This window comes from Arachis ipaensis, chromosome B01, assembly GCF_000816755.2.
Source record: "Arachis ipaensis cultivar K30076 chromosome B01, Araip1.1, whole genome shotgun sequence".
NCBI classification, from domain to species: domain Eukaryota; kingdom Viridiplantae; phylum Streptophyta; class Magnoliopsida; order Fabales; family Fabaceae; genus Arachis; species Arachis ipaensis.
The window spans coordinates 1,099,830-1,122,252 of NC_029785.2; the positions used below are offsets into that span (position 1 = coordinate 1,099,830).

At 34.1% G+C, this 22,423-nt stretch overlaps 3 protein-coding genes across 10 annotated transcripts in view; all 3 read right to left on the bottom strand.

Annotated features, from left to right (window-relative positions):
- LOC107625161 (protein RRC1) overlaps window positions 1-22,423 on the bottom strand; it is a 27,508-nt gene continuing 5,085 nt past the window's right edge. Inside the window, exons 2-20 of the mRNA XM_016327769.2 lie at window positions 18,989-18,991; window positions 8,204-8,313; window positions 7,528-7,626; window positions 7,294-7,429; window positions 7,074-7,119; window positions 4,587-4,647; window positions 4,342-4,494; window positions 3,913-4,029; window positions 3,662-3,827; window positions 3,308-3,420; window positions 2,992-3,066; window positions 2,679-2,900; window positions 2,472-2,530; window positions 2,211-2,295; window positions 1,977-2,114; window positions 1,633-1,857; window positions 746-1,545; window positions 425-591; window positions 1-203 (exon numbers count right to left, since the gene is read on the bottom strand). Of these exons, the coding sequence (XP_016183255.1) occupies window positions 1-203; window positions 425-591; window positions 746-1,545; window positions 1,633-1,857; window positions 1,977-2,114; window positions 2,211-2,295; window positions 2,472-2,530; window positions 2,679-2,900; window positions 2,992-3,066; window positions 3,308-3,420; window positions 3,662-3,827; window positions 3,913-4,029; window positions 4,342-4,494; window positions 4,587-4,647; window positions 7,074-7,119; window positions 7,294-7,429; window positions 7,528-7,602 (2,841 nt within the window). The 5' untranslated portion in view covers window positions 7,603-7,626; window positions 8,204-8,313; window positions 18,989-18,991. The remainder of the gene's footprint in view (window positions 204-424; window positions 592-745; window positions 1,546-1,632; window positions 1,858-1,976; window positions 2,115-2,210; window positions 2,296-2,471; window positions 2,531-2,678; window positions 2,901-2,991; window positions 3,067-3,307; window positions 3,421-3,661; window positions 3,828-3,912; window positions 4,030-4,341; window positions 4,495-4,586; window positions 4,648-7,073; window positions 7,120-7,293; window positions 7,430-7,527; window positions 7,627-8,203; window positions 8,314-18,988; window positions 18,992-22,423) is intronic.
- Window positions 12,334-22,095, bottom strand: LOC107625888 (probable calcium-binding protein CML21). Of its 3 annotated transcripts, none has more exons than XM_016328725.2 (6): window positions 21,958-22,095; window positions 14,824-15,071; window positions 14,252-14,454; window positions 13,711-13,879; window positions 13,125-13,245; window positions 12,334-12,759 (listed from the first exon to the last, which is right to left on the bottom strand). In XM_016328725.2, the coding sequence occupies exons 2-5, from the start codon at window positions 15,014-15,016 to the stop codon at window positions 13,142-13,144; spliced, it is 669 nt and encodes a 222-aa protein (XP_016184211.1). In that variant the 5' UTR covers window positions 15,017-15,071; window positions 21,958-22,095; the 3' UTR covers window positions 12,334-12,759; window positions 13,125-13,141. The 3 variants fall into 3 exon arrangements, with proteins under 3 accessions (XP_016184211.1, XP_020968828.1, XP_016184139.1); XM_021113169.1 differs by having other exon boundaries at window positions 14,824-15,074; window positions 21,958-22,091; XM_016328653.2 differs by lacking the exon at window positions 21,958-22,095 and adding an exon at window positions 15,617-15,898.
- LOC107625514 (probable calcium-binding protein CML21) lies at window positions 19,093-22,232 on the bottom strand. Of its 6 annotated transcripts, none has more exons than XM_016328411.1 (6): window positions 21,958-22,208; window positions 21,607-21,719; window positions 20,714-20,965; window positions 20,364-20,566; window positions 19,733-19,901; window positions 19,093-19,499 (listed from the first exon to the last, which is right to left on the bottom strand). In XM_016328411.1, the coding sequence occupies exons 3-6, from the start codon at window positions 20,907-20,909 to the stop codon at window positions 19,396-19,398; spliced, it is 672 nt and encodes a 223-aa protein (XP_016183897.1). In that variant the 5' UTR covers window positions 20,910-20,965; window positions 21,607-21,719; window positions 21,958-22,208; the 3' UTR covers window positions 19,093-19,395. The 6 variants fall into 6 exon arrangements, with proteins under 6 accessions (XP_016183897.1, XP_016183834.1, XP_016184042.1 ...); XM_016328348.1 differs by having other exon boundaries at window positions 20,714-20,968; XM_016328556.2 differs by having other exon boundaries at window positions 21,607-21,737; window positions 21,958-22,095.

The following is a 22,423-nucleotide window of genomic DNA, read 5'->3' on the forward strand; positions in this document are numbered from 1 at the left end:
TTATTTGGTCCGTCTTCTCCGGTCCCGGTCCCTATCTCTGTCCCTGCTCCTTTCCCTGTCATGATCATCCCTCTCTCGGCTTCCACTCTTTTCGCGGCTATCTCGACTTGATAATCTTTGATGTGGACTATGGCTTGGACTCGGGCTGCGGTGCCGTTTCCTTGAGACATCGTGCCTATCCCTCCTCTCCGAAGACGTTCGTCCTGTAATTATAAAATAACATTATTCGCCCTCTAAGAATTAATGGTGTGCTTGGCATTGGCGAAAATTGCGAGGCTTGTTTCCAGGTGTTGTTTACGAAGAATAAAGACAGGAACGGAGGATCAAATACAAAATTATGATTGGAAAATTTGAAAATTTTGTCATTAAAACTGAAAACAAGAAATTAAAAACTTAGGGTTTCCCTGAAATAGAAAGAACTTACTATTGCCTTGACCATCTTCGCCAGAATCTGATAAACCGTACTCTGATTGCAGCCGTTTCCGGTGTGCTTCAACTTTCTTCTCAATTTCCTCCAAATTTTTAATTCCCCTCTCTTCAAGAGACTCCCGATATTCAATTAGAGCAACCTCCAAGCGTCGTAACTTTTGTCTGTATAACAATGGAAAAGGTAAGCTCCATAAGCATCTAGAAAACAAAAAAAATAAAAAGATAACATTTTACTGAGATTCTGAATAGCTTTAGAGGGAAAGTGAATTCACAAAAATAATGACATGGAATAAGGGAAGAACAAAAAGGTCGCAACCTCTGCTCTTCATTCATTCCACTGTCAGTGTGAGCTGAAAAACTTGTATCTGCAGCAGACTCGTGTTCATCAGCTTTACTAAGACCGTCTCCAACATTCTCGCTACCAGAAGACGAGTAGCTTAGCCCAAGATTCTTTCCATCCCTCCTATGCTCATCATCACTCTCATCATCCTCTCGAGCCCATTTAGAGGCAGGCAAAACTGGATCATTCTTCTCCTTTTTTGTAAAGGCTTTAAGTTCAGGCTGTGGAATAGAAAGGGTTGATGCTAAAGGTGAAGACCCTTTGCCTTGTGAAGGCAAATCTTCATCCGAATAGTGGTTCCATCCAGATAATCCTGCTGGTTCAGGCTCAGCACTCGTATCCCGCCGAGTACTTGTATACTTCCCTGCATTTGCTTGGTTTTGAGCATATTTCAATTCGTCATCCAGTTCATAACCCCTTTGCTTTTCTGCCTCTTCAAGACTTAGCAACCGTGCAACCATCATTTCTCTGCCACCAACAAGTGACAATCCATTGTGTCGGCACCGTCTTTCCAGCTCGGCAAGAGGCAAACTCATTAGCTCCCTTGTTGCAGCTCCTCGGCCCATTGCCAATGCAGCATCTTGGTTGGCCTTGCCGCCAACCATATCTTCGGAAGTGGCCTTCTGTTCGATCTCAGGAGCATCACCACATATGGAATGGAAGGGTATAACACCGGAGTTCCCAGGTCGAAGAAAAGTGGCTCTTAAGCCATTCACATAAGCATCTGAAAAGAGGAACCAATCGGCCCACACTTGCAAAACTTTCAGTACTCGTTCCTGGAAATATTTCAGGCAAAGGTCAGAAACAAAACAAGAAAGAATAGTAAGAAATTATATAAAGGCAGTCATGATTGATCAGCTTACTTTAAGTGCTTCAGCAGTAATGCGCCCCATTATGCTACGATACAAGTCATTAAAACTCTCCATTACGTCAGGTAATGTTGCTTCAAACTTGGTGCGATATGCTGATGCGTTTCTTACAGGAGCACTACTATTGTGAAGAATATCAGATACAAGCATGAGCCTTGCAATTTTAGTTGGAATGGGGGTTTCTTTAAGCGTCAATGATTCTGTTAAAACTTCAACAATCTGCATGTTAAGAAAAGATTAGATTGCTACCACTATAAAATACAGATAATATGCAAAATTTAAATATTAAATGATAGCACGCGAACTCATCAAGGAAAGAAAACTCCAGTCATTTTTACCTCGCCAGCTGCATCGGCATTATCCAAAGAAAACCCCATGGCCTCTTTTATCTGGCTCCTCTCTAATGTTAAAGCCCGCAGCATATCCTCAAACTCGTCCCTCTGTGCATCAGTCAGTGTTCTTTCAGGCTCTACACGCTGCAAAATATAAACAAATGGAAATGAAATGAGTAAATCAGGAGAATGTTGAGAAACTGTATTCATCCTGATTGAAAATACAATTATAAAGAGTACCCTGCTTCTTCCTCCTGCATGTGTTGGACCAGACTCCTTCTCATGTTCTGGACTTTTTGCTGTTGGTAATGAGGGGGGTATCCATCTGGCAAAAAAAAGGATATATTTGTCAATCTGATGCGCATTATGTGTGATCAATCAGAGACAAATAGAGAAATCAAAGAACCAACCAACACACTTTTCCATTCGTTCCGTTTTCATTTTTGGTAATAAATAACAATAAACCTCGTACTCAAAAAAAGATTAGAATATTTACGGTACCTTCCACTACCCGTTATCATGATAAAAGGTTCAGTCCGCCATCGTTGAAGAGTATCACCCTGTATTGCAGGAAAAATAAACACATTTTCAGTCAACAATTCAAATACATCATACATGAACTCTTCTCTTGGATTCGTTAATCCAAGTTCTAATCAACACATTCATGAAAAGCAAATAGATCCTCACACAAAATCAAAATTGATGTACCTGGGCAAATGAGTAGAGTCTCCAAACATAGTAGGTGTGTTCCTTTGAGCCAAGAACAAACAAGAAGTTGAAAAGAGGATTTCCACGACCCCTCTCCATGATAGCTTGTTCAAAAGCACACCCACCATCCAGAACATATAAAGCCATTGTATCAATTACATGCCTCAGATGTTCATCCTCAGGAGGTGTAACCATTATATCAGGAATATTAGGAGTAAGGACCTATCATCATCAGGAACAACACATGTAATAACTGTTGTATAAGGGGAATTATGGACTAAAAAAAATTATGACTCCGAAACTGATAACTTACCAGTTCAGAGTTCTGATTAGGCACAGAAGTCACAGGTGGACCGCCTGATGGACCAGATAGGATAACAGTACTACCCTGCAAACCAAAGATTATTCTTTATAATTATTACATTGAAAAGATTATACAAAATAAAGATGGTCACTGTTCTAGTGTTTTTTTTTTATCATCACATTAGATACACATAGCAGGCTTTAAGATGAATAGATCAATAAACAATAACCACTTTAATTATTTACTCTATTAGAATTGAATAAGCTACTGAAGGGTTAATGTTCCCTGATTGAATCACGATACAAAAGGAAAACGATAATAATACCTCCTTACTCCTGATGGCCATATGCCCTGGTGGGGGTGCAGGTAGGGCTTGCGATGGGAGCGCAACAGACTTTCCCCACCCAATTTTCAATTCATACTCATAAACCACAACTCCTGCATAAACATTTGTCCAGTTTCGTATTAGATCTTTTTCCAAGCATAAACTCAATAATTATCCATGCAAATAGAAAGTCAGCTCAATAATGTTTTTCTTTAATCTCAAAACTCAAGTAAGATGCAATTGAGGAACAGATTACATAGCATCATGGATGTCGATCTGTTAATAATATTATGAAAAAAAATACAGAGGAAACAAGGGAGCCCTATCATATCTTCCAAATTAAGAGAATCAGACCTTGCATTTCATCCTTTGCAGCCTGTCCATCAGCTCTGTTCATGAAAGCCACAAAGCCACAGTTTCTTTGTCGTCTTCGCTCCTCTTCTGTCCTAGGCCACATTATCTTCACACTGGCAATAGGTCCAAATCTTCCAAAAGTACGGAGCAGAAAATTTTCATCAACCTAGAATTATAGAACAGCCAAGTTGAGATTCGTGTCCTTAATTCTCAAATAACAAGAAGCCCATATACTGAGGAGACAATCAAACCTTGGGTGAGAGGTTTCCAACATACAGATTCGTAGTTTGGGGATCGCCATCATCAAATGATCCAGGAAGTCTTCCACTTGGATCAAAGTCATCAGGTAGTTCGTCAAAGCGACTTGACTGTTGGAAAGGGGAAAACTATCAATAGGAATGTTTCATAAATTCATCAAACAAGCAAATCTAATTACAAGGGATAAACATATACTGACAATTACTTTCACGGAGTAAATTATATAAAGCACAATAGGGCATATTTGTAATGGACAAAAATATGAAAATACAAATACCCAATTACTTTAATATGTTTATGTAGATTTACCCAACATAAATTCACAAATCTACAAGCCATAAGCAAGTCATTTAAATATGGGACAAAATCCAATAACACACAACTCTATTCAGCATGCTGAGCATGATAAAAGTAACACTTACAGTGGAATGTTCTCCGTGGCGCCCATCACGCCAATTTTCACGTTCTTGGTTCCGCCTCTCCCTCATCTCTTGCTCGTGCTTTAGCTCCTCCATGAAATGATCAATGTTCCTCGACTTTCCTTTCTCTTTGTCCTTAGGTTTTTCCTCCTCTTTCTGCAAAGTACAACACAAAAGCATTAGATCTGTATACATGAAAACTCCTTAACAACAAAATCAGAGATCAAAGGTTGAACTGTGATACAGACTTTCCTTTCCGATTCTTTCCCCTTGGTTGCCATTGGAGGTGGTATAAAAGATGGAACATACCTGCAAAGAAAAAGGAATGATGAAATTACATGCTAGTTTACTAGCAATGTTATGACTAAATAGAAGTGTCAGACATATTACATTCATCATTTTCAAATAGTCCTTCGAACTTGGTTCTTTAAACATACAGCTAATTTGAAGCCTCAGGAATTGCGACTGGGGTAATCCAGCAAAATCCTCCAGAAGGCCACTAAGTTCCATCTCAACTACTAATCACAGTCAAAAAGCACAACTCCTCCACCTACCAAACTGGGCAAAGCACTACCCCGACAACACACACAAACACACAATAAACAAGAAATGGAAACATTTGCCCAGTATCAAATAATGAAGCAAGAACTTATTATTCTTTACTTAACTGGTTGCTTGTATTGTAAAATTTATCCAATATGACAATAGGTAATTAAATACATCGAGCATCATTGACTTTGGATCAAATAAATTGTATCCTAAGCATCATGCCATGTAGAACACTCTCTACTGGACTACCACTCAAATGCTAATATGAAAAGTCTCATGAAGCACTGAACCAAGAAAGTTGACAGCCAAATACAAAACAACTCCATACAGAAATCTAACGAATTATTTTAACAAAAGAATAACTTCATTAAGACAGATAGATTGAAAAGAGATGGGATGGTAAGGAATCCTCCTCAACACAGAACAAGAGAAAACAATAAAAGAGAAAATCGAAGATTACTATTGGCCAATCTCTCAGCATATATGCCAAGGAACCAAATTAAAGGGTTTGTGCTCCAAATCAACCAATGTCCACCTAAAGTTCTTTTAGGTCCTCATAGAAGTTCTTGGATTAACCCACTAACTTTTCTATCCCATTGTAAATTCTATATTTCAACACGAGCTACATTTATATTCACAACCTCACAACACATTTTCCTATGAAGGTTCACATATGGATTAATCAAGCTTCTGAGGATAGGATATAAACTTCGTCCTCTTCCAATATAATTATGTAAACCCACCTTCCCTTTCGCTCTCTATTCTCCAGAACTCTGGCATTTTTCTTCCCACTATAGGTGTTGATATTCTAACCTCCATAAACATTCCCACTCAAAATATGCACATGACACACACAAAATGACACAATGTAAGGTTGAAAAAATCCATCTATAACCAAATTCACAATTTGGTATTCTAAGTATAACAGATCTGGATCATCAAGTGCGAATGAAATTTAAAAATGCACACCATAGGTATCGGTCAAACCTACTCCATTTGTTAGTCTTATTTAAACCGCAATCATAGAAATATAAACATAGTTAAGGAAGAATTTATACTTGTCCATCTCTGCAAATAAATATAATTGCCTATTTTTCTCACTAGGAGAGTAACTTGACATAGGAGTTTACAGAAAAGGATTAATGGCGTCTCAAATGTCCCAACAAACAGCATTCCTAACAATGATACACATTTACAGTAGAAGAAAACAAATAAATAGTATAAATATGATATAAATATGCACTAGAAGATTAGATTATCTAAAACCTATGATACAACCATAATGAAACAACACGACTAATGCTTATGATGAGGTATATCAACCTGTAAACTTAGACAGGAAAGATACATTAGAGGTTTCCATTGCTCATATGCCACTTTTTTACTCTTCATTCTGTTACATGCAAAGGATACCTCAATGTGGAAGGTCAGAAACGTTGTTTACATTTTCTTTTGTTTCTAATTCATAGTATCAAGGAAGCTAGAAGCCAAAAAAGATCAACCATTTCATAAACCCGATTTCTATAACAAGCATGAAAATGACTTGGCTAAATTTCAAAGGCAATCATTTACCTATCATGCCAAAAATCAAATGTCCATAAAGCGATGCAATACAAGAATATTGATTTGTTATGCACTGAGAATGATACATATTTAATAAGTTGACTTTCAACAATTGCAAATGCACCAACTCACATTGTATAACAAATTTCCATCAGCAATTTAAAATTTCTTCATAATTAAAAGAATATATAATTCTCAGTCCTTGCAAACAACTATAATATCTACAGTAGCAACAATTAACAATCATCCACAACAAGCTTTAGCTTATGATTTATACAATGCATGATCTTCAAAAGCAATGTTAAGGGATATCAGTCACCAAGTTTTTATCTATGTAAACTGAACATACCACAAATTAAAGATGGAAAAAAACTACATCTTTTTCATATACATGAGCAGATGAGTGATACCACAATTACACAAATTTTGTTCCCATTATTTAAATTATATCATTAGATGTACTGCTATTCATAAAACTAAATTACAGTATTCATTCTATTATTCAACAGCTACAACCCTAACAAAAGTATGCTATACCTGAAGACAATGACATGTGATTTTTCTAATTATGATGCCTGATTAAAAGAGCACATAAACATTGTTAATCAAAAGCATTTATTTACCTACTTCCCTTCTTTGGACCAGAAACCCCATCTTTGGACTTTTCACCTGCCATCCGCGAATGAATAAGAAAGGTCCGTATTTTTATTAAATTTATTATACAAAATAATAGCAAAAACTATGTATTTATCCACAACAGGAATAACATTATATAATCAAGACTTCCAAGAGATAAAGCAGAAGAATATATTGAATGCTAGGAAGTATAGAATTCATACTAACCCTCAGTATCATCCTTCAATTTATCATTGGGATTAATTGTTCCTCCTCGTACAAAAGCCTTTGACCCAGGAGTGGTATCACCTTGAAATGACTCTACAAATTCGGCATACAAACGAGCAGTCTCATCTTCAGCTCTCTGCAGGAGACAATACCCATTATGATCATTAGCAAATGTCCTTACTTAAAATTATAACAAGAAGTAACTACTAACTACAATGGATAGATCAACCCTACCTTCTTCTTTGCCTCCTCCTCTTCTCTGTGCTTCTGGAATGGTGTCTTTTTCCGTGTGATGGAGAAGGAACTCATCCTCACATTAGCAAGAGAAGAAGCCTGCCCAAAAATTTAACATGTTACAATGACCTTAAGTCAGAAATAGCTCCCAACCTTTTTCAACCCATCATTTTCCCTTCTCAAGTCGAATTTCTTATCATTTACAAACTCAATTTGGTCCTCAAAAACAAATACTACAACAAATCCAATTGCAATTTCTAAACCCCATTCAGGCAATGCAGGACAAAAAAAAGTGATAAAAATGCAGTTGCCACTTTCTCAACTCAGCCACCAAATACAAGTGACATCTTTAAAACCCCACCTCATGAATAATAATTTTAACAAATTAAAGCACCAAATCTTAACAAAAGGACATTCTTCTGAACTTAGCTATGCACCACTACCTAATGCTATTAAGAAAGAAACACAACAACATTGACAGAACATAAATATATTTAAGCAAACATAAATTGGCTACTCAATTAAGGGCACGTTTGGGGTCACATATAATCGCTTTCAATTCAGAAAAAGAAAAAAAAAATCGATTATAAGCTATTTTAAACAGAATTAAAAGCTAATCCGAAAATAAGCAAATCCAAAACACAAACTTTAATGTGCACATGAGAAAAATCCGGACCTCAGCGAAATCAGCTACACACTTGAATGAGTGAGTGATTGAGCACTGAAATCAGCAACAACTTGAATCCGAACAGAGGCTGAAGAAGAACGAATGTGATGAGCACTTCACTGAACGCACGAAAACAAAATCAATCTCATTATCGCATTCTTAATAAATTTTATTAATTTATATGTGTAAATTCTAAAAAAAATGTGAGTACAAATTGTATTGATTCATATATACAAAATTCTGATAAATATAATTATAAACTATATATTTTTTGTGTACAAAACATTTATAAAATTGGTACAAATTATTGGTGGCTAAATACTGATTAAAAATAATAATATTTACTGTTCATGTAGTATTTGTTCATATAAAAAATTAACTAGTGTATAGAAAATTAGCAATACATATTTAGTATTTTATAAAAAATTTGAATTATTTTACTATGATAATTTGATTATTCTATTATAACAAATTTGATCATTCTAATGACTTATTATTTAGTTAAAAAAGTATGTGAACCAATATATATACACACACAAAAATATAGTTATTAATTTTTTGTATATACATAATATTAAAATATTTTATATGCACATAAATTAGTGATTAAATTAGTTATTATATATTTATGTATAAATATTATTTAATTTATTTTTAATACATATTGTATATTTTGATATATATTTTATGCTAATAATTAATTTAGTATCTAATTTTTTAATAATTTATATTTTCTAAGAATAATTGATTTAATGATTATATTCTGTTTACACCCACTTTAGTTGTTTTGTAAATCATATTAGTGTTACTTGATTGATTATCAATTTATCATCAAGTAAATTTTTGTCATACCAACTAGGTTTTAATAATTAAGTACATAGGTTTTGATATGGTTATTCGTCAAGAAATGGTTTGAAATAAGTTATATTGAGAGTTTATTTTGAAAAATTAATAGTATATAATAACTAAAAAAATGCATATTTTGATGCGTATACACTCTTAAAACTTATTTTTATGCGCCAGATACATAAGCTAATAGGCCGAAACTCCCGTAAGGAAGAGGGAACTTCCACTTTAGGAATTAGAACAATGAGAGTATCGAAAATAGCCGCATTCAGTGGCTCACCCTCAAAGGCTCGCTTGACCAGTCTACACACATCGTTGCTAAGAGAGTCCCAGAACTCTTTGTAAAAAATTGCTTGAAATCCATCTGGCCCTGGGGCTTTAAATGAACTCATGGTCATCACAGCTCTTTTAACCTCTTCAGACGTCACTGGTTCCACTAACTTTCGACAAGCCTCAGTACTAAGAGACGGGCAAGGAAAAGGCCCCATAGCGTCCAGGTCAATATCCTCCCTTGTAGAAAAGAGCTTTTGAAAGAAAGAATTTGCCACCAGTTCTAGAGTCGTAGTCTCCGTGGTCCAAGACCCATCCTCCAAAAATAACCCATGAATTTTGTTCCTCTTTCTCCTGATAACTGTCTGCAGATGAAAAAATTTTGTATTTCTGTCTCCACATCTCACCCATTGTTCTCTAGATTTTTGATACCACAACAACTCTTCTTGAAGAAGGACAGCATTCAGTTCCTGATGCAAAACTTGCTCTTTGATCCTAAGCTGTTGATCCTCCTGACTTTCCAGAGTAATCTGAACGTCATTCAAAAGCCTCTCCAACTCCCTTTTCTTAACAAAAATATTGCCAAAAACCTTTTTATTGAAGCTAGTTGCATCTTTTTGAACATCCAACAAACATTTAACTACATCCGGAGCTCCTCTATTCCAAGCTGTATCAACAACATTCCTAAAAAGAGGATGAGTCATCCACGCAGCCTGGAATCTGAACGGACGATGGCCCTTGGTAGCCCTCTTTGCCATCTTGCACCTAGTGAATAATGGGCAATGATCAGAGTGAAGGCGCGCCAGCACCTCAGTATAAGCCTCTGGAAACATTAGTCGCCAGTCCTGGTTGATGACTGCTCTATCAAGCTTCTTGGCCACCTGCACCCCACCTTTCACCTTCCTGTACCAAGTGAATTTTCTCCCAATAGCCCCCATATCAAACAGCCCACAATCCTCCAATGTTTCCGCAAATTGTTCTGCTCTGGCAAGTCTAACTTGCCCCCCTCTAACTTCACTCTGCAATAGAACATCATTAAAGTCCCCTAACACAATCCAAGGTCCGTGGATCATATTAGCAATCCTTGTCAAGTCACCCCACAGTTCTTTACGCCGATGTATATGCGGATTAGCATACACCGCACTGCAGTAACTAGATGTATTGCCCATAGTGATTTCAAAACTGATACATTGATCAACTACATCCAATACTCTCACAGAAATATTTGAATTAGAACATAGAACCCAGATACCCCCACTATGACCATTAGCCTCAACAATACCAACACCCTGGTAACCTAGATTATTCCAAAAAGATTTCATCCTCTCGAAAGCAATATGGGTTTCAAACAGAATGAAAAAAGTAGGATGAAATTTATTCGCTAACTCCTTACTATGAACCCGGGCCAATTTATTAGAGGCACCTCTAATATTCCAAAATAGAAAGCTTAAATCTAAATAATCCATAAAACAATTTGTATTGTAAAAAGGACCAACCTCAGCTGAAGTCTAATTATGCGCCAGAATATGATACTATTATAGTATTCTTCATGTTTTAAATATTTGTGAAATAGAGTTTTGTAACATTTTATTTAGAATTTCGTTCTTTAATTTTGAAAGTCTAATTAAATTGTTGATTGGATCCAATTTCTTACCATGGATGACCGAAATATTTTGTAGAACATTAAACCTATGTACGATTATTAGTATATAAATCAAACAGTTCGACTAAATCCGTTGTAATTTAGAGGGAAAAAAAATACTAGCTGGACTGTAGACAAGTTATTTTTGTAATTAAATTTAATCAATTTTTTGTCTTCTTATGTCTCTTTTTCTTTTTTATCTAAAATTTTTTAATTATCAATCCTTAAATTATTGAACTAATTTGATTAAATTTAATTATCAAAATAAAAGGGGTATTTATGAAATTATAAACAAAAATTTAATATTTAGTCATCTTTATCGAACGAAACTTATCTTGTATGGGTATAATTTTAGTTTTAATTTTTTATAGTCAATTTTGTCAACGTCCAAATCTTTTATGGTAAAAAATGTCTATTTACTCTTAAATTTAAATTAATTAAATGTTATATAATAAATAAACTAGCATATTTTTAGAATTTAAATTTAAAATTCAATTTTTGGCTTTTTAAATTACAGGTTCTAAATTTTGTTACTTTATTTTTTAAGCTCAAATTCCAGTTGGACCCTCTTCAATATTGCTACGAGGGATGGCAATGCTGGGAGCAGTAGTTTATTCCACTTCTTTTTTTTTTTTAGGTTTAATTATTCTGTTGATCCCTATAGTTTTGCGAAATTTTCAATTAGGTCCCTATATTTTTTTCCTTTTAATTGGGTCCCTGTACCAAAATTTTTTTTTCAATTAGGTCTCTATTGACAGTAATTGGCTTAATTTTATAAAGACCCAATTAAAAATAAAAAAATTGGTACAAAGACCCAAATAAAAAAAAAGTGTAGGGAGTCAATTAAAAAAAGTTTTTGGTGCAAGAACTTAAATAAAAAAAAAAGGTACAAAAACCTAATTAAAAATTTCACAAAACTATAAGACCAACAGAATAATTAAACATTTTTTTTATCATCTAACAAGATGCTTCACTAGATTGGACCAAATAAGTTCTAAGTTTTGGTATCATAGAATGGACCTAGTTTACTCTAAAATTTAGTTCAAGATGCGAAGAATATCTTAAATTTATAAACTTTCTAAAAACATTATTCGTAAAACGTAATGTTAGAGAGACAAAAAAAAAATCAGAATTTGTCTTATTTAACATTCATTAATTATTACAACAATTAATAAATATTAAATTAGACAAGTTCAGACTATTTTTGACAAATTTCTTTTGGTTACCAAACATTTCAATTCTTAAAAAAATGTCGGATTTGTAATATTCGGCTAATCACTCTCCCAACTCAAACTTTTTCCATACTCAAACTCAAAAGCACTTGGAAGGGAATGAACTTGCCTACCAATATTGGTACAGCCTCTTCAAATTCAGAATGCAATTCATCAAAGCAAGTAATGACCAATAATAAGAATCATAAAGGAAAAGAAAAAAAACTAACGAAGCAACCAATATAATTAGGTAACAACTCATGTGTAGTTGTTTTTATTTGAATTTGATAGTTGAAAATCGTTAAGATATAATAATTTAATCAAATATGTCAAATTATTTAACGGTTTTTAACTATCAATTCTACATAAACACAACTGTATCTGAGTTTCTACCATATAATTAACATGTCTTCAATATGGCACTCATAGTTCTGCATTTTGTGACTATTTACACAATGAACTTCATCTATGAAAGGTTCATTATGTGTAGCAACTAGCCCTTTATTGCAAGCTAAAACAAGAAAAACCTCCATTCTTTGGAGCTTGAAACACTTTTTCTTTTTACCAACTATTAGTAACAGAAGCAGTGTAAGGCTGCGTTTGTTTGCAAAAACAGGACACTGAGACACAAAATCATGTTTGACAGATAGACATAGATAGAGACAGTGTGTCCAAAGATACTGAATTAGTGTATTTTGTGTCCATCCTGACAGAAAGGACACGAGGACACTAACAAAGGACACAACTTATTTTTCATTATTTTTGTTAATTTTTTATAATTATATTTTTTTATTATTATATTTTTCATCTCAAATCTTTTAAATAAAAATAAAGAATAAAGAATAAATTAAATTTTCATAATTTGTTCTAGTTTATCATCAAACAGAATACAAGAACACAAAATTTTGTGTCTTTGTCCATCAGTGTCTTGTCCTGTCCTGTTCTAAAAAACAAACGCAGCCTTAGAGATGACAAGCTTCAGGCCTCTTCATCTTCCTCGTCCTCAATTCCGACCCACCTTGTAAACGCGAAAAGGAACTCCTTGAAGTTCACCATTCCATTTTGATCCCAATCCATTTCTTCTGCAGTATTTTTGTAGATAATATAAATGTTAATTAAAAAAAAAATACAAAGTTAACTTTTTTTAGTTAATAGTGCATAGAAGTTACTGATATGAAGTTATGAGTTTGATCATTGAAATGAAATATTTATATCCAAATATGTATTTCACTGGCCCTCTAAAGGGAAGTTCTTAGATTTTATATGAATGTCCAAAGAGTTTAATTTTGATGCACTGACAGTGTAAAGCGTTTTACACAGTCGTGCAATCACATCCGTTCTTTTGGATGACTATTCAAGCGGTCAATGTAAAAGATGCGGTATTATGTAATTGGATGCACGTGTAAAACTACTTTACACTGACAGTGCATCAAAATTAGATTCATGTCGAAATATGTATAAACCCTTATGCTAGATGCAGTTATAAAGAAAAATATAAGGAAATAAAGTTGAACTCTTGCTAACAAGAATGGGGACAGATAACTGACCAAATCTTTTCATTGCTATTCTTCCAGAAGAACGCTCCCCGCCTTCATTTATCGCTTCAATCATCTCGTTTTTGCTGACATAACCATCCTTGTTCTTGTCCAAAAACACGAACGCATCCACCAAAGTCTCGAATGTGGACTCCAGATTCGGCAACCCAATTCGTGATTTCTAAGGAAGTCATGGAAATTTCTCTTTTGAAAAGATAGCAAGGGAAATTTATAAGAATGGCATACACAAAATCTGTTCATATTATTTTCATCATATGACAAAATTTCTCAAAGCTACCATCACATGTTAATGTCAATGCATGAATGGTTCATTAAGTCCAAACATCTGTAAACAACTTAAACATCAATAAGAGGTTAGAGCACATAAGATTCAAGGAGTAAACATTACTAGTCTACCTTCCACTTTTGAAAGTTTTATGCTGATAAAAGCAAAAACTACACTTAATCTTATTCCAAATTCAAAACTTATAAGAATGTCAAATAGCCTATGGTAAAGAAATTAAGATAGCGCGAGAATTGCGTGCAAGGATACAGTGTGAAGGGCTGCTGGATCGTCTGCGAGAAGGTAGACAAGGCAAAGAAGTACAATGAACTCATTGAACTCCATTCCCATATCCTCATTGATGTCACATGCTTCAAAGAGATCATTCAACTCCTCCTCAGTAAAAGAAATTTCCAGTTTACTGAAACTTTTTTTCAACTCTTCTCGGTCTATTACGCCATTCGAATCCTCATCTATGAGCAAAGCAAAAAACACACATCTATTAGCAGTTATAAGTTTATTTACAAATAAATATGAATATGTCAATTGTTGTTAGCATGCAGAAACCATACAAATTTTACTCCAATCAGAAAAATAAAAAACTAGCTAAGAGTTTCAGAATAGGTTAGATCCAATTGAAATTCGAATAAATATCGAAAATTCCTAATGTATGATTAGCTACATCAAGTAAACCAACATCGAGTCGGTCTAATACCCCGAGCTGGATTAGTTGATCCGAATGCCGGGTAGAAAACTTAACAAAAAAAATGTACAACAATAGAATTCTGAGAAGACAGTGACCATAAATTTAGCAAAAGCATAAATTTGAAATAGAAACCTACCAAACTGCTCAAATATGGCTTTGCATTTTCTAAAGCTTTGATCAATTTTTGGGAATTTCAAGATTATAGTGTTGAACGATTTCACCGAACATCCTTTAGATTCCCTCTTTTGCAATGCTTCAACCATTTTAGCCTCAATTTTGGTTTCCGGAATCCAACCAACGGATTCAGCCCTTCCAACTGCACCTCCCATTGAAAATTCAATAAACCCAAGTAGGATTCAGAATCCTCTGCTATCTTCCAAGCAACTGTTTCAAAAATTTAGAAAACAAAAAAAAATTCAAATATTCATTTTGCCATCACACAAAGATATGAAATTCACCCAAATCAAAATCATTAATTTTCACTTAATATGTCACTAATTGCATGTCTCTCTAAATACATTTCATCATTGTTTTGTTCATCTCATAATTATTTGCACACAACTTCAAATGCAAATCCCTTTGCCCTAAGCATTTCCATTTTCAGCAAAACTTGGTAGATTCTTCCAAGAATGGATCAAAAATGCACAATGCAAACTTAGCTAAAGATTATGATGGTGAAAAGATATAATTAACCTATACATGCAAGTAAAGATCAATTCAACTTCCAATCTCATAACCTAATTGTAAAGAAGAAGAACATGGAGGAGGGCATTGTACAGAAGAACCAATACAACTATTCAAAGGAACATAAATCTAATTAACTAATTAATTAAACAAGATTAAGAAAGTTAATTAACTTAACAAAATGGATATAAAAAAACAAAATCTTTGAAATTGAAGAGAATACAAACATTATGCAACATGCATACCTTATGATAAGGAGCAAGAGTTTTCTCCCAAGCTCCTTAAAGTCAAACCTGTGAACCTGAAAAATGTAATGATGATAAACAACAACAATAAATGGAATTGCAAAGAAGGTGGTGGTGTTGTTGAAACAAGATGTTGTTAATCCAAGGTTGGATTTGGATTTAGATATTAGTAAAAAGAAAAAAAAAACAGTGTGTTATGAGAGAGGGTTCCTTGTTTCAATGTTGTCAAGTGTGTGAAGCTATGTTTGTGCTGCTCCCACCACGTACTGTGGATCTAACCGCATCTATTGCTACATTTTTCAATTATTTTATTCATCAAATTAAGCCACTTACTCACATTTTCTTAGATCATGTACTATATTATATTTTTTTTTGTTATCCACGCCCGGATCTGAGCTCTTTTTAAGGGTTTGTCGTGGGCTAAGTGGTTGTTGTATGCACAAGGCGGGAATCAAGCTCCGACACTTGCTTAAGCGGACTAGTCAGCTAACCATTAGACCAACCCAACTTGGTTATATACTATATTATATAATAATATCCTATAGATTGATTGACTGATTAAGTAAGTAATGTTTAGGAAAAGTTTTGGTTTGTTTTATCTTTGAGTAATACCTCAAATAGGTCCCTAAAAAATTTACGGTCGGACAGATTTGTCCCCAACAAAATTTAACTAAAATTTTGACCCTGACGTTTTTAGTTATACACCAGATACGTCCCCATGACAGTTTGACCAGATCAGGACGTCCTACGTGGAGGATAACGGGCTGATGTGTCAGGTTAACTGCCACGTGTCACCTCCAGGACAATTTAGTCCCCATCCAAGCTGGACAAAACGACGTCGTATTGGATCATGAGGCGAACGACGTCGTTTTGTGGAGGACAAATTCGTCCCCACCATGGAAGGTAGAGTTGCGAAACGGCAACATTTTAAATGGGGGACCTATCTGCATGATGATTATGCTTCTATAGGGAGCTTTTTGTTTGATAACCTAATGTTTGGGGACCTATCTGACCTATAATTGGTGACATTACCGTCAAATATATTCATTGTCCTTTTTTGGTTTCATTGAAAACACAGGCTGATGTATCTGGACCTGGTAGCTTGCAAAATTCTAATCCTCCCTCTCATGATACTCAAATTAAAGATTATTCTTCACATGTCACAAAAAAATGTCTCAGACAATCTCAAAGTATGCTAATTTTGAATGACTTAATGTGTATGTTAAAATTTGTATGAAACATCCTCATAATAATTTTGTTAATTCCTGACTCAGCAACCTTTTAGACGTCCAAAGCAAACAGTAATCAAGGCCAAGGTTCAGAAGAGTGCCATGGCAGCTACAACCAGTGGCAAAGCATTTAGATTGTTGAAATTTATTCTAACACCGGAATTGAAGCAGTCTACGAAAAAATGATGCTTTTAAGGATTCCAACACCATATTTTATTATATTGGATGAAATAGAGCTTTTGTTGTTTGAGTTGGTTTGGTTTAGTCTATATTGAAGGAAATAAATATTCTTTTATGAGATTTGGTTTATGTTGCTACTGAACTTAGCTACTTGTGTGGTTATAATATTTTGATTATCAGTTATGTAATTATTTTGATAAATGGATGAAATTAACCAAAAGCAATGTGTTTCTTTTATACTATTTCACCACAATTGATTTCATGCATATCCATCTAAATATAATGAGACATTTCAATTTAACAATTTGATAATCAATACAGATTAAAATTTGCCTAAACAGTCACCACATACATATAAAACACAACTACAACTACTAATTCCCCCAATTATTATACCCTTAAACAAAGCAAAAATGGTATGCTTCTTCACAACTTGGCTTTGCTCATTCTTCTTCAATAACAGATTCTCCAACTGATTCACTCTCTCCTCCAAGCCATCGTTCAACATACGCATTAAGTCATTCAAAATTAGCATACCTTGGAATTGCCTGAGACATTTTTTGTGACATGTGAAAGAGAATCTTCAATTTGAGTGTCATGAGAGGAAGGATTAGAATTTTGCAAGCTATCAGGTCCAGATACATGAGTCTATGTTTTCAATGAAACTAAAAAAGGACAATGAATATATTTGACGGTAATGTCACCAATGATAGGTCAGATAGGTCCCCAAATATTAGGTTATCAGACAAATAGGTCCTTATAGAAGCATAATCATCAGGTAGATAGGTCCCCTCGAACAAACAGATAGGTCCCCCATTTAAAATATTGCCGTTTCGCAACTCTGCCTTCCATGGTGGGGACGAATTTGTCCTCCACAAAACGACGTCGTTCGCCTCATGATCCAATACGACGTCGTTTTGTCCAACTTGGATGGAGACTAAATTGTCCTGGAGGTGACACGTGGCAGTTAACCTAACACATCAGCCCGATAACCTCCACGTAGGACATCCTGACCGGGTCAAACTGTCATGGGAACTAAAAACATCAGGGTCAAAATTTAGTTAAATTTTGTTGGGGACAAATCTGTCCGACCGTGAATTTTTTGGAGACCTATTTGGGGTATTACTCTTTATCTTTTATCAATGATATTTAAACCCTTTTATTAAGAATTTGAATATTCAAAAAATTGTACTGTCTATTTTTTAAAACTATTTTTTTCTTTATTCTTAAAGTTCAAATTCTAAAATTTAAACAAAATTTTTTATTTACAATCATTTTAGAAAAAAGTTTCATTTTCTGTTTTTGTTTTTGTAATAAATGAAGAGTGTGTGAGTTGAATGGAAGATTTCATGCTTATTAAAATATACAATAGTCTAGTCAGAGTATTTCATTTACAAACTATATGTTGTAATGTGATGTTACTTATCTCATGTATCTAGTTTGTAGTGAGAACAAGATAATTGTAAATGTTTTTCGGTTACTATATAAATGAGATCTGAACTGCCAAAAATTGATATTTATACAAGTAGATTTATCATCTCAAATGTCGCTTCCATTTAATCAACTTCTAAATGAAACTTCTAAATGAAACGTCTACCAGACAGGACCCAACTATTTTTTTTTTTGTTTTCTCACAATATTTCAGCTGAACAAGTCAAAGATTAATTCATCGCAGATCAGAGTTCAGCTGAACAAGTCAAAGATTAATTCATCGCAGATCAGAGTTCTATTTAAGGGTTTGCAACTAACAATTAGCTGCTACATGCACAATTCGAAATTCAAACCCCCCATCATTTGCTCAAGCAGACTAGTAAGCTAACCACTAGACCAATCCAAATTGGTTAAGAGGTAAGGCCCAACTAAATTGGAATTGATAGACTTTGATATCATATTAGAAATTGAATGTGTTTAACTTACCTAAAAAGTTAGCTCAAGAAGTATATAATGTATCAAACTTATAAACCTTCTAATCTTAACCTTGGAACTCAAACTTTTTCCATACTTGGCACTTGGAAGGGAATGAACTTGCCTATCAATAATAGGAATAATAAAGCAAAAGAGAAAAACTACTGAAGAAGGCTGTCTAATAAACATGGTAGCAGTTACAAGGTAAAATATTTTAACACATCTTCAACATAGCACTCACAGTTATACACACTTTTCTGCCTATTTACAAATGAACTTCATCTATGAAAGGTTTATTGCAGATCAAAGTGTAGCAACCAGCCCTTTATTGCAAACTAAAACAAGAAAAGCCTCCATTTTTTTAATTTTCAGGTTTCTTTGGAGCCTGAAACATTTTGTTTTTTTATTACCAGCTACTAACAACAGAAGCAGTATAAGGCACTTATAGATGACAAGCTTCAGGCCTCAGGCCTCTTCATCTTCCTTGTCGTCGATTCCAACCCACCTAGTAAACGCGAAAAGGAACTCCTTGAAGCTCACCATTCCATTTTTATCCCAATCCATTTCTTCTGCAGCATTTTTGTGGAGAATATAAATGTTAATAAAAAGAGAATATCTTATGATCTAGCTTGATGACTAAATGTAACATAAGTTTTGTGTTAGTTTCTTATAACCATAATTGCCAATTATTGCATGGTGCCAATGCCAACATGATTATGTCTGTGTTTAAACTAGAAAATGCCTGCTTCAGTGTATATGATATGCTTATTCAAACATACAGGAATGGGGACAGATAACTGACCAAATCTTTTGATTGCTATTCTTTCGGAAGAACGCTCCCGGCTTTCATTTACCGCCTCAATCATCTCGCTTTTGCTGACATAACCATCCTTGTTCTTGTCCAAAAACACAAATGCATCGACCAAAGTCTCGAACGTGGCCTCTAGATCCGGCAACCCAATTTGTGATTTCTAAGGAAGTCATGGAAATTTCTCTTTCGAAAAGATAGCAAGAAAGGGAAATCCAGGGATTATAACTTATAAGTATGGCAAACGCAAAATCTGTTCATATTATTTTCGCCATATGACAAAATTTCTCAAAGCTACTATCACATATTAATGTCAATGCATGAATAGTTCATTAAGTCCAAACATCTCTGAAGAATCTACAATCATTTTCTTGGACTTGAATTTACAATAATAAATCTAAACAACTTAAATATCAATAAGAGGTTAGAGAACATACGATTCAAGGAGCAAGCATTACTACTCTACCTTCCAAATTCGGAACTTCTATGGTGATCAAAATAAAAAACCACCCTTAATCTTAGCCAAATGGCCGAAAAGGGTATTCCAAATTCAAAACTTTTACGAATGCGTATATAGCTTATCATAAAGAAATTAAGATAGTTCAAGAATCATGTGCAAGGATACAATGTGAAGGGCTGCTGGATCGTCTGTGAGAAGGTAGACAAGGCAAAGGAGTACAATGAACTCAGAGAACTTCACTCCCATATCTTCATTGACGTCACATGCTTTAAAGAGATCATTCAAGTCCTCCTCAGTAATAGAAATTTCCAGTTTACTGAAACTATTTTTCAACTCTTCTCGATCTATTACCCCATTCGAATCCTCATCTATTAGCAAAGCCAAAAACACACACATATTAGCAGAAAACCACAAAAAAAGCTGCAGCATGTACATGAAGTAGGCATAATAATAGGATTCTAAGAAAACACTGACCAAAAATTTAGCAAAAGCATAGATTTGAAGTACAAACCTACCAAACTGCTCAAATATGGCTTTGCATTTTCTAAAGCTTTCATCAATTTTTGGGAATTTCAAGATTATAGTGTTGAATGATTTCACCGAAGATCCTTTAGATTCCCTCTTTTGCATTGCTTCAACAATTTTATTCTCAATTTTGGTTCCGTAAATCCATCTTTTATGGCTATCATGCCTTCCGAATACACCTCCCATTGAAAGCTCAATAAACCCAAGTAGGATTCAGAATGCCTCTGCTATATTCCAAGCAACTGCTAACAAATTTAGAAAAAAAAAATCCCAAATATTTATTTAGCCATCACACAAAGATATGTTGAAATTGGAATTTCCCTTTAACATGATGTTAAGGGTAAATTACACAGAACTTTCTTGATTAAAGGTGATATTACTCTCGACACGCTTTAATGCATAGCAGAGGTTAGGCTTGTCTAGTGTCATGACAGAAAATGCAACTGATATAGAAACAATCAAAATGTCTCTATCCTCAGATGAAATTTGCCTAATACTTTGTCTACTCCAAATTGAAATCGATAAAGATAAGAACAGATACACAACTTTTCTATCTTATCTCTATCTTTGTGTCTTTTGTTCTAACCTTAAACACTTACCAAACGCAATCATAGTGCCATTCTTCATAAAATAGAATGATACCAAATGTCATATAACTTAAATCCCTGGAAAGGTTGGCCTAGAAACTTACAAATGAGGAGTGTCGTGCGTAATATCGCCCAACTTCAAGAACAGTCAATGAAATTCACCCAAATAGTAATGATTAGATGATTAATTAACACTTAATATGTCACTCATTGCATATCTCTCTAAATTTCATCAATCACACACAACTTCAAATGCTAATCTAAGTAATGAGGGGGTAAACTGGTAAAGCCCTTACCCTAAGGCATTTCCATGTTCAGTGAAACTTCTAGCAGATTCTTTCAAGAATGGATATAAATTGCAGTATGGAAACTTAGCTCAAGATTATGATGGTGAATAGATATAATTAACCTACATCACAGAGAATAGCTATACATGCAAGTAAAAATCAATTCAACTTCCAAATTCATAACCTAAATGTAAAGAAGAACCAATACAACTATGGAAAGGGAACACTAATTAATTCATTAATTAAACAAGATCAAGAAAGTTGATTAACTTAACAAAATGGATACAAAAAAAAAAAAAAGCAAACTTTTTGAAATTGAAGAGAGTACAAACATCATGCAATAATCAATGTACATACAACCTTATGATAAAGATTAAAGGGCAAGTTTTTTTTCCGAAGCTCCTTAAAGTCAAACCTGTGAACCTGAAAATTGAAATGATGAACAAAACAACAACAAATGATTGTGTGTGGGATTAAGAACAACAAGATGGTGGTGTTGTTGAACAACAAGATGCAAGAACACAAAGGAAAAAAAGGATTTTTAAGAAGCTATAAGCTAAAGTTGGAAACTTGGAATTGGATAATGGATTTAGATATTAGAAAAAAAGCTTGTTTTTGTGATGCTCCCACCACTTATTATTGTCTTCTCTCTGGGGATTTAAATAAAAAAAAAATCAAATTTTATTGATGAGTGAAAGAATATTAAAAAATAAATTTAATAGGACAACAAATATAAACTGTTAAAAAGAATAAAAATCTAAAAATACTATCTATACATACAAATGATTAGTAATTAGTTATTATATATTTGTGTATAAATATGTAA

Coding starts and splice junctions, on each gene's coding strand:
- LOC107625888 (XM_016328725.2), bottom strand. CDS start 15,016: ATGGGAGGTGCAGTTGGAAGGGCTGAATCCGTTGGTTGGATTCCGGAA. Junction 14,455..14,823: donor AGCCATATTTGAGCAGTTTG/GTAGGTTTCTAT, acceptor CTTTGCTCATAG/ATGAGGATTCGAATGGCGTA. Junction 13,880..14,251: donor ATCCAGCAGCCCTTCACACT/GTATCCTTGCAC, acceptor TGACTTCCTTAG/AAATCACGAATTGGGTTGCC.
- LOC107625514 (XM_016328198.1), bottom strand. CDS start 20,909: ATGGGAGGTGTATTCGGAAGGCATGATAGCCATAAAAGATGGATTTAC. Junction 19,902..20,363: donor ATCCAGCAGCCCTTCACATT/GTATCCTTGCAC, acceptor TGACTTCCTTAG/AAATCACAAATTGGGTTGCC. Junction 19,500..19,732: donor AATAGCAATCAAAAGATTTG/GTCAGTTATCTG, acceptor AAAATGCTGCAG/AAGAAATGGATTGGGATAAA.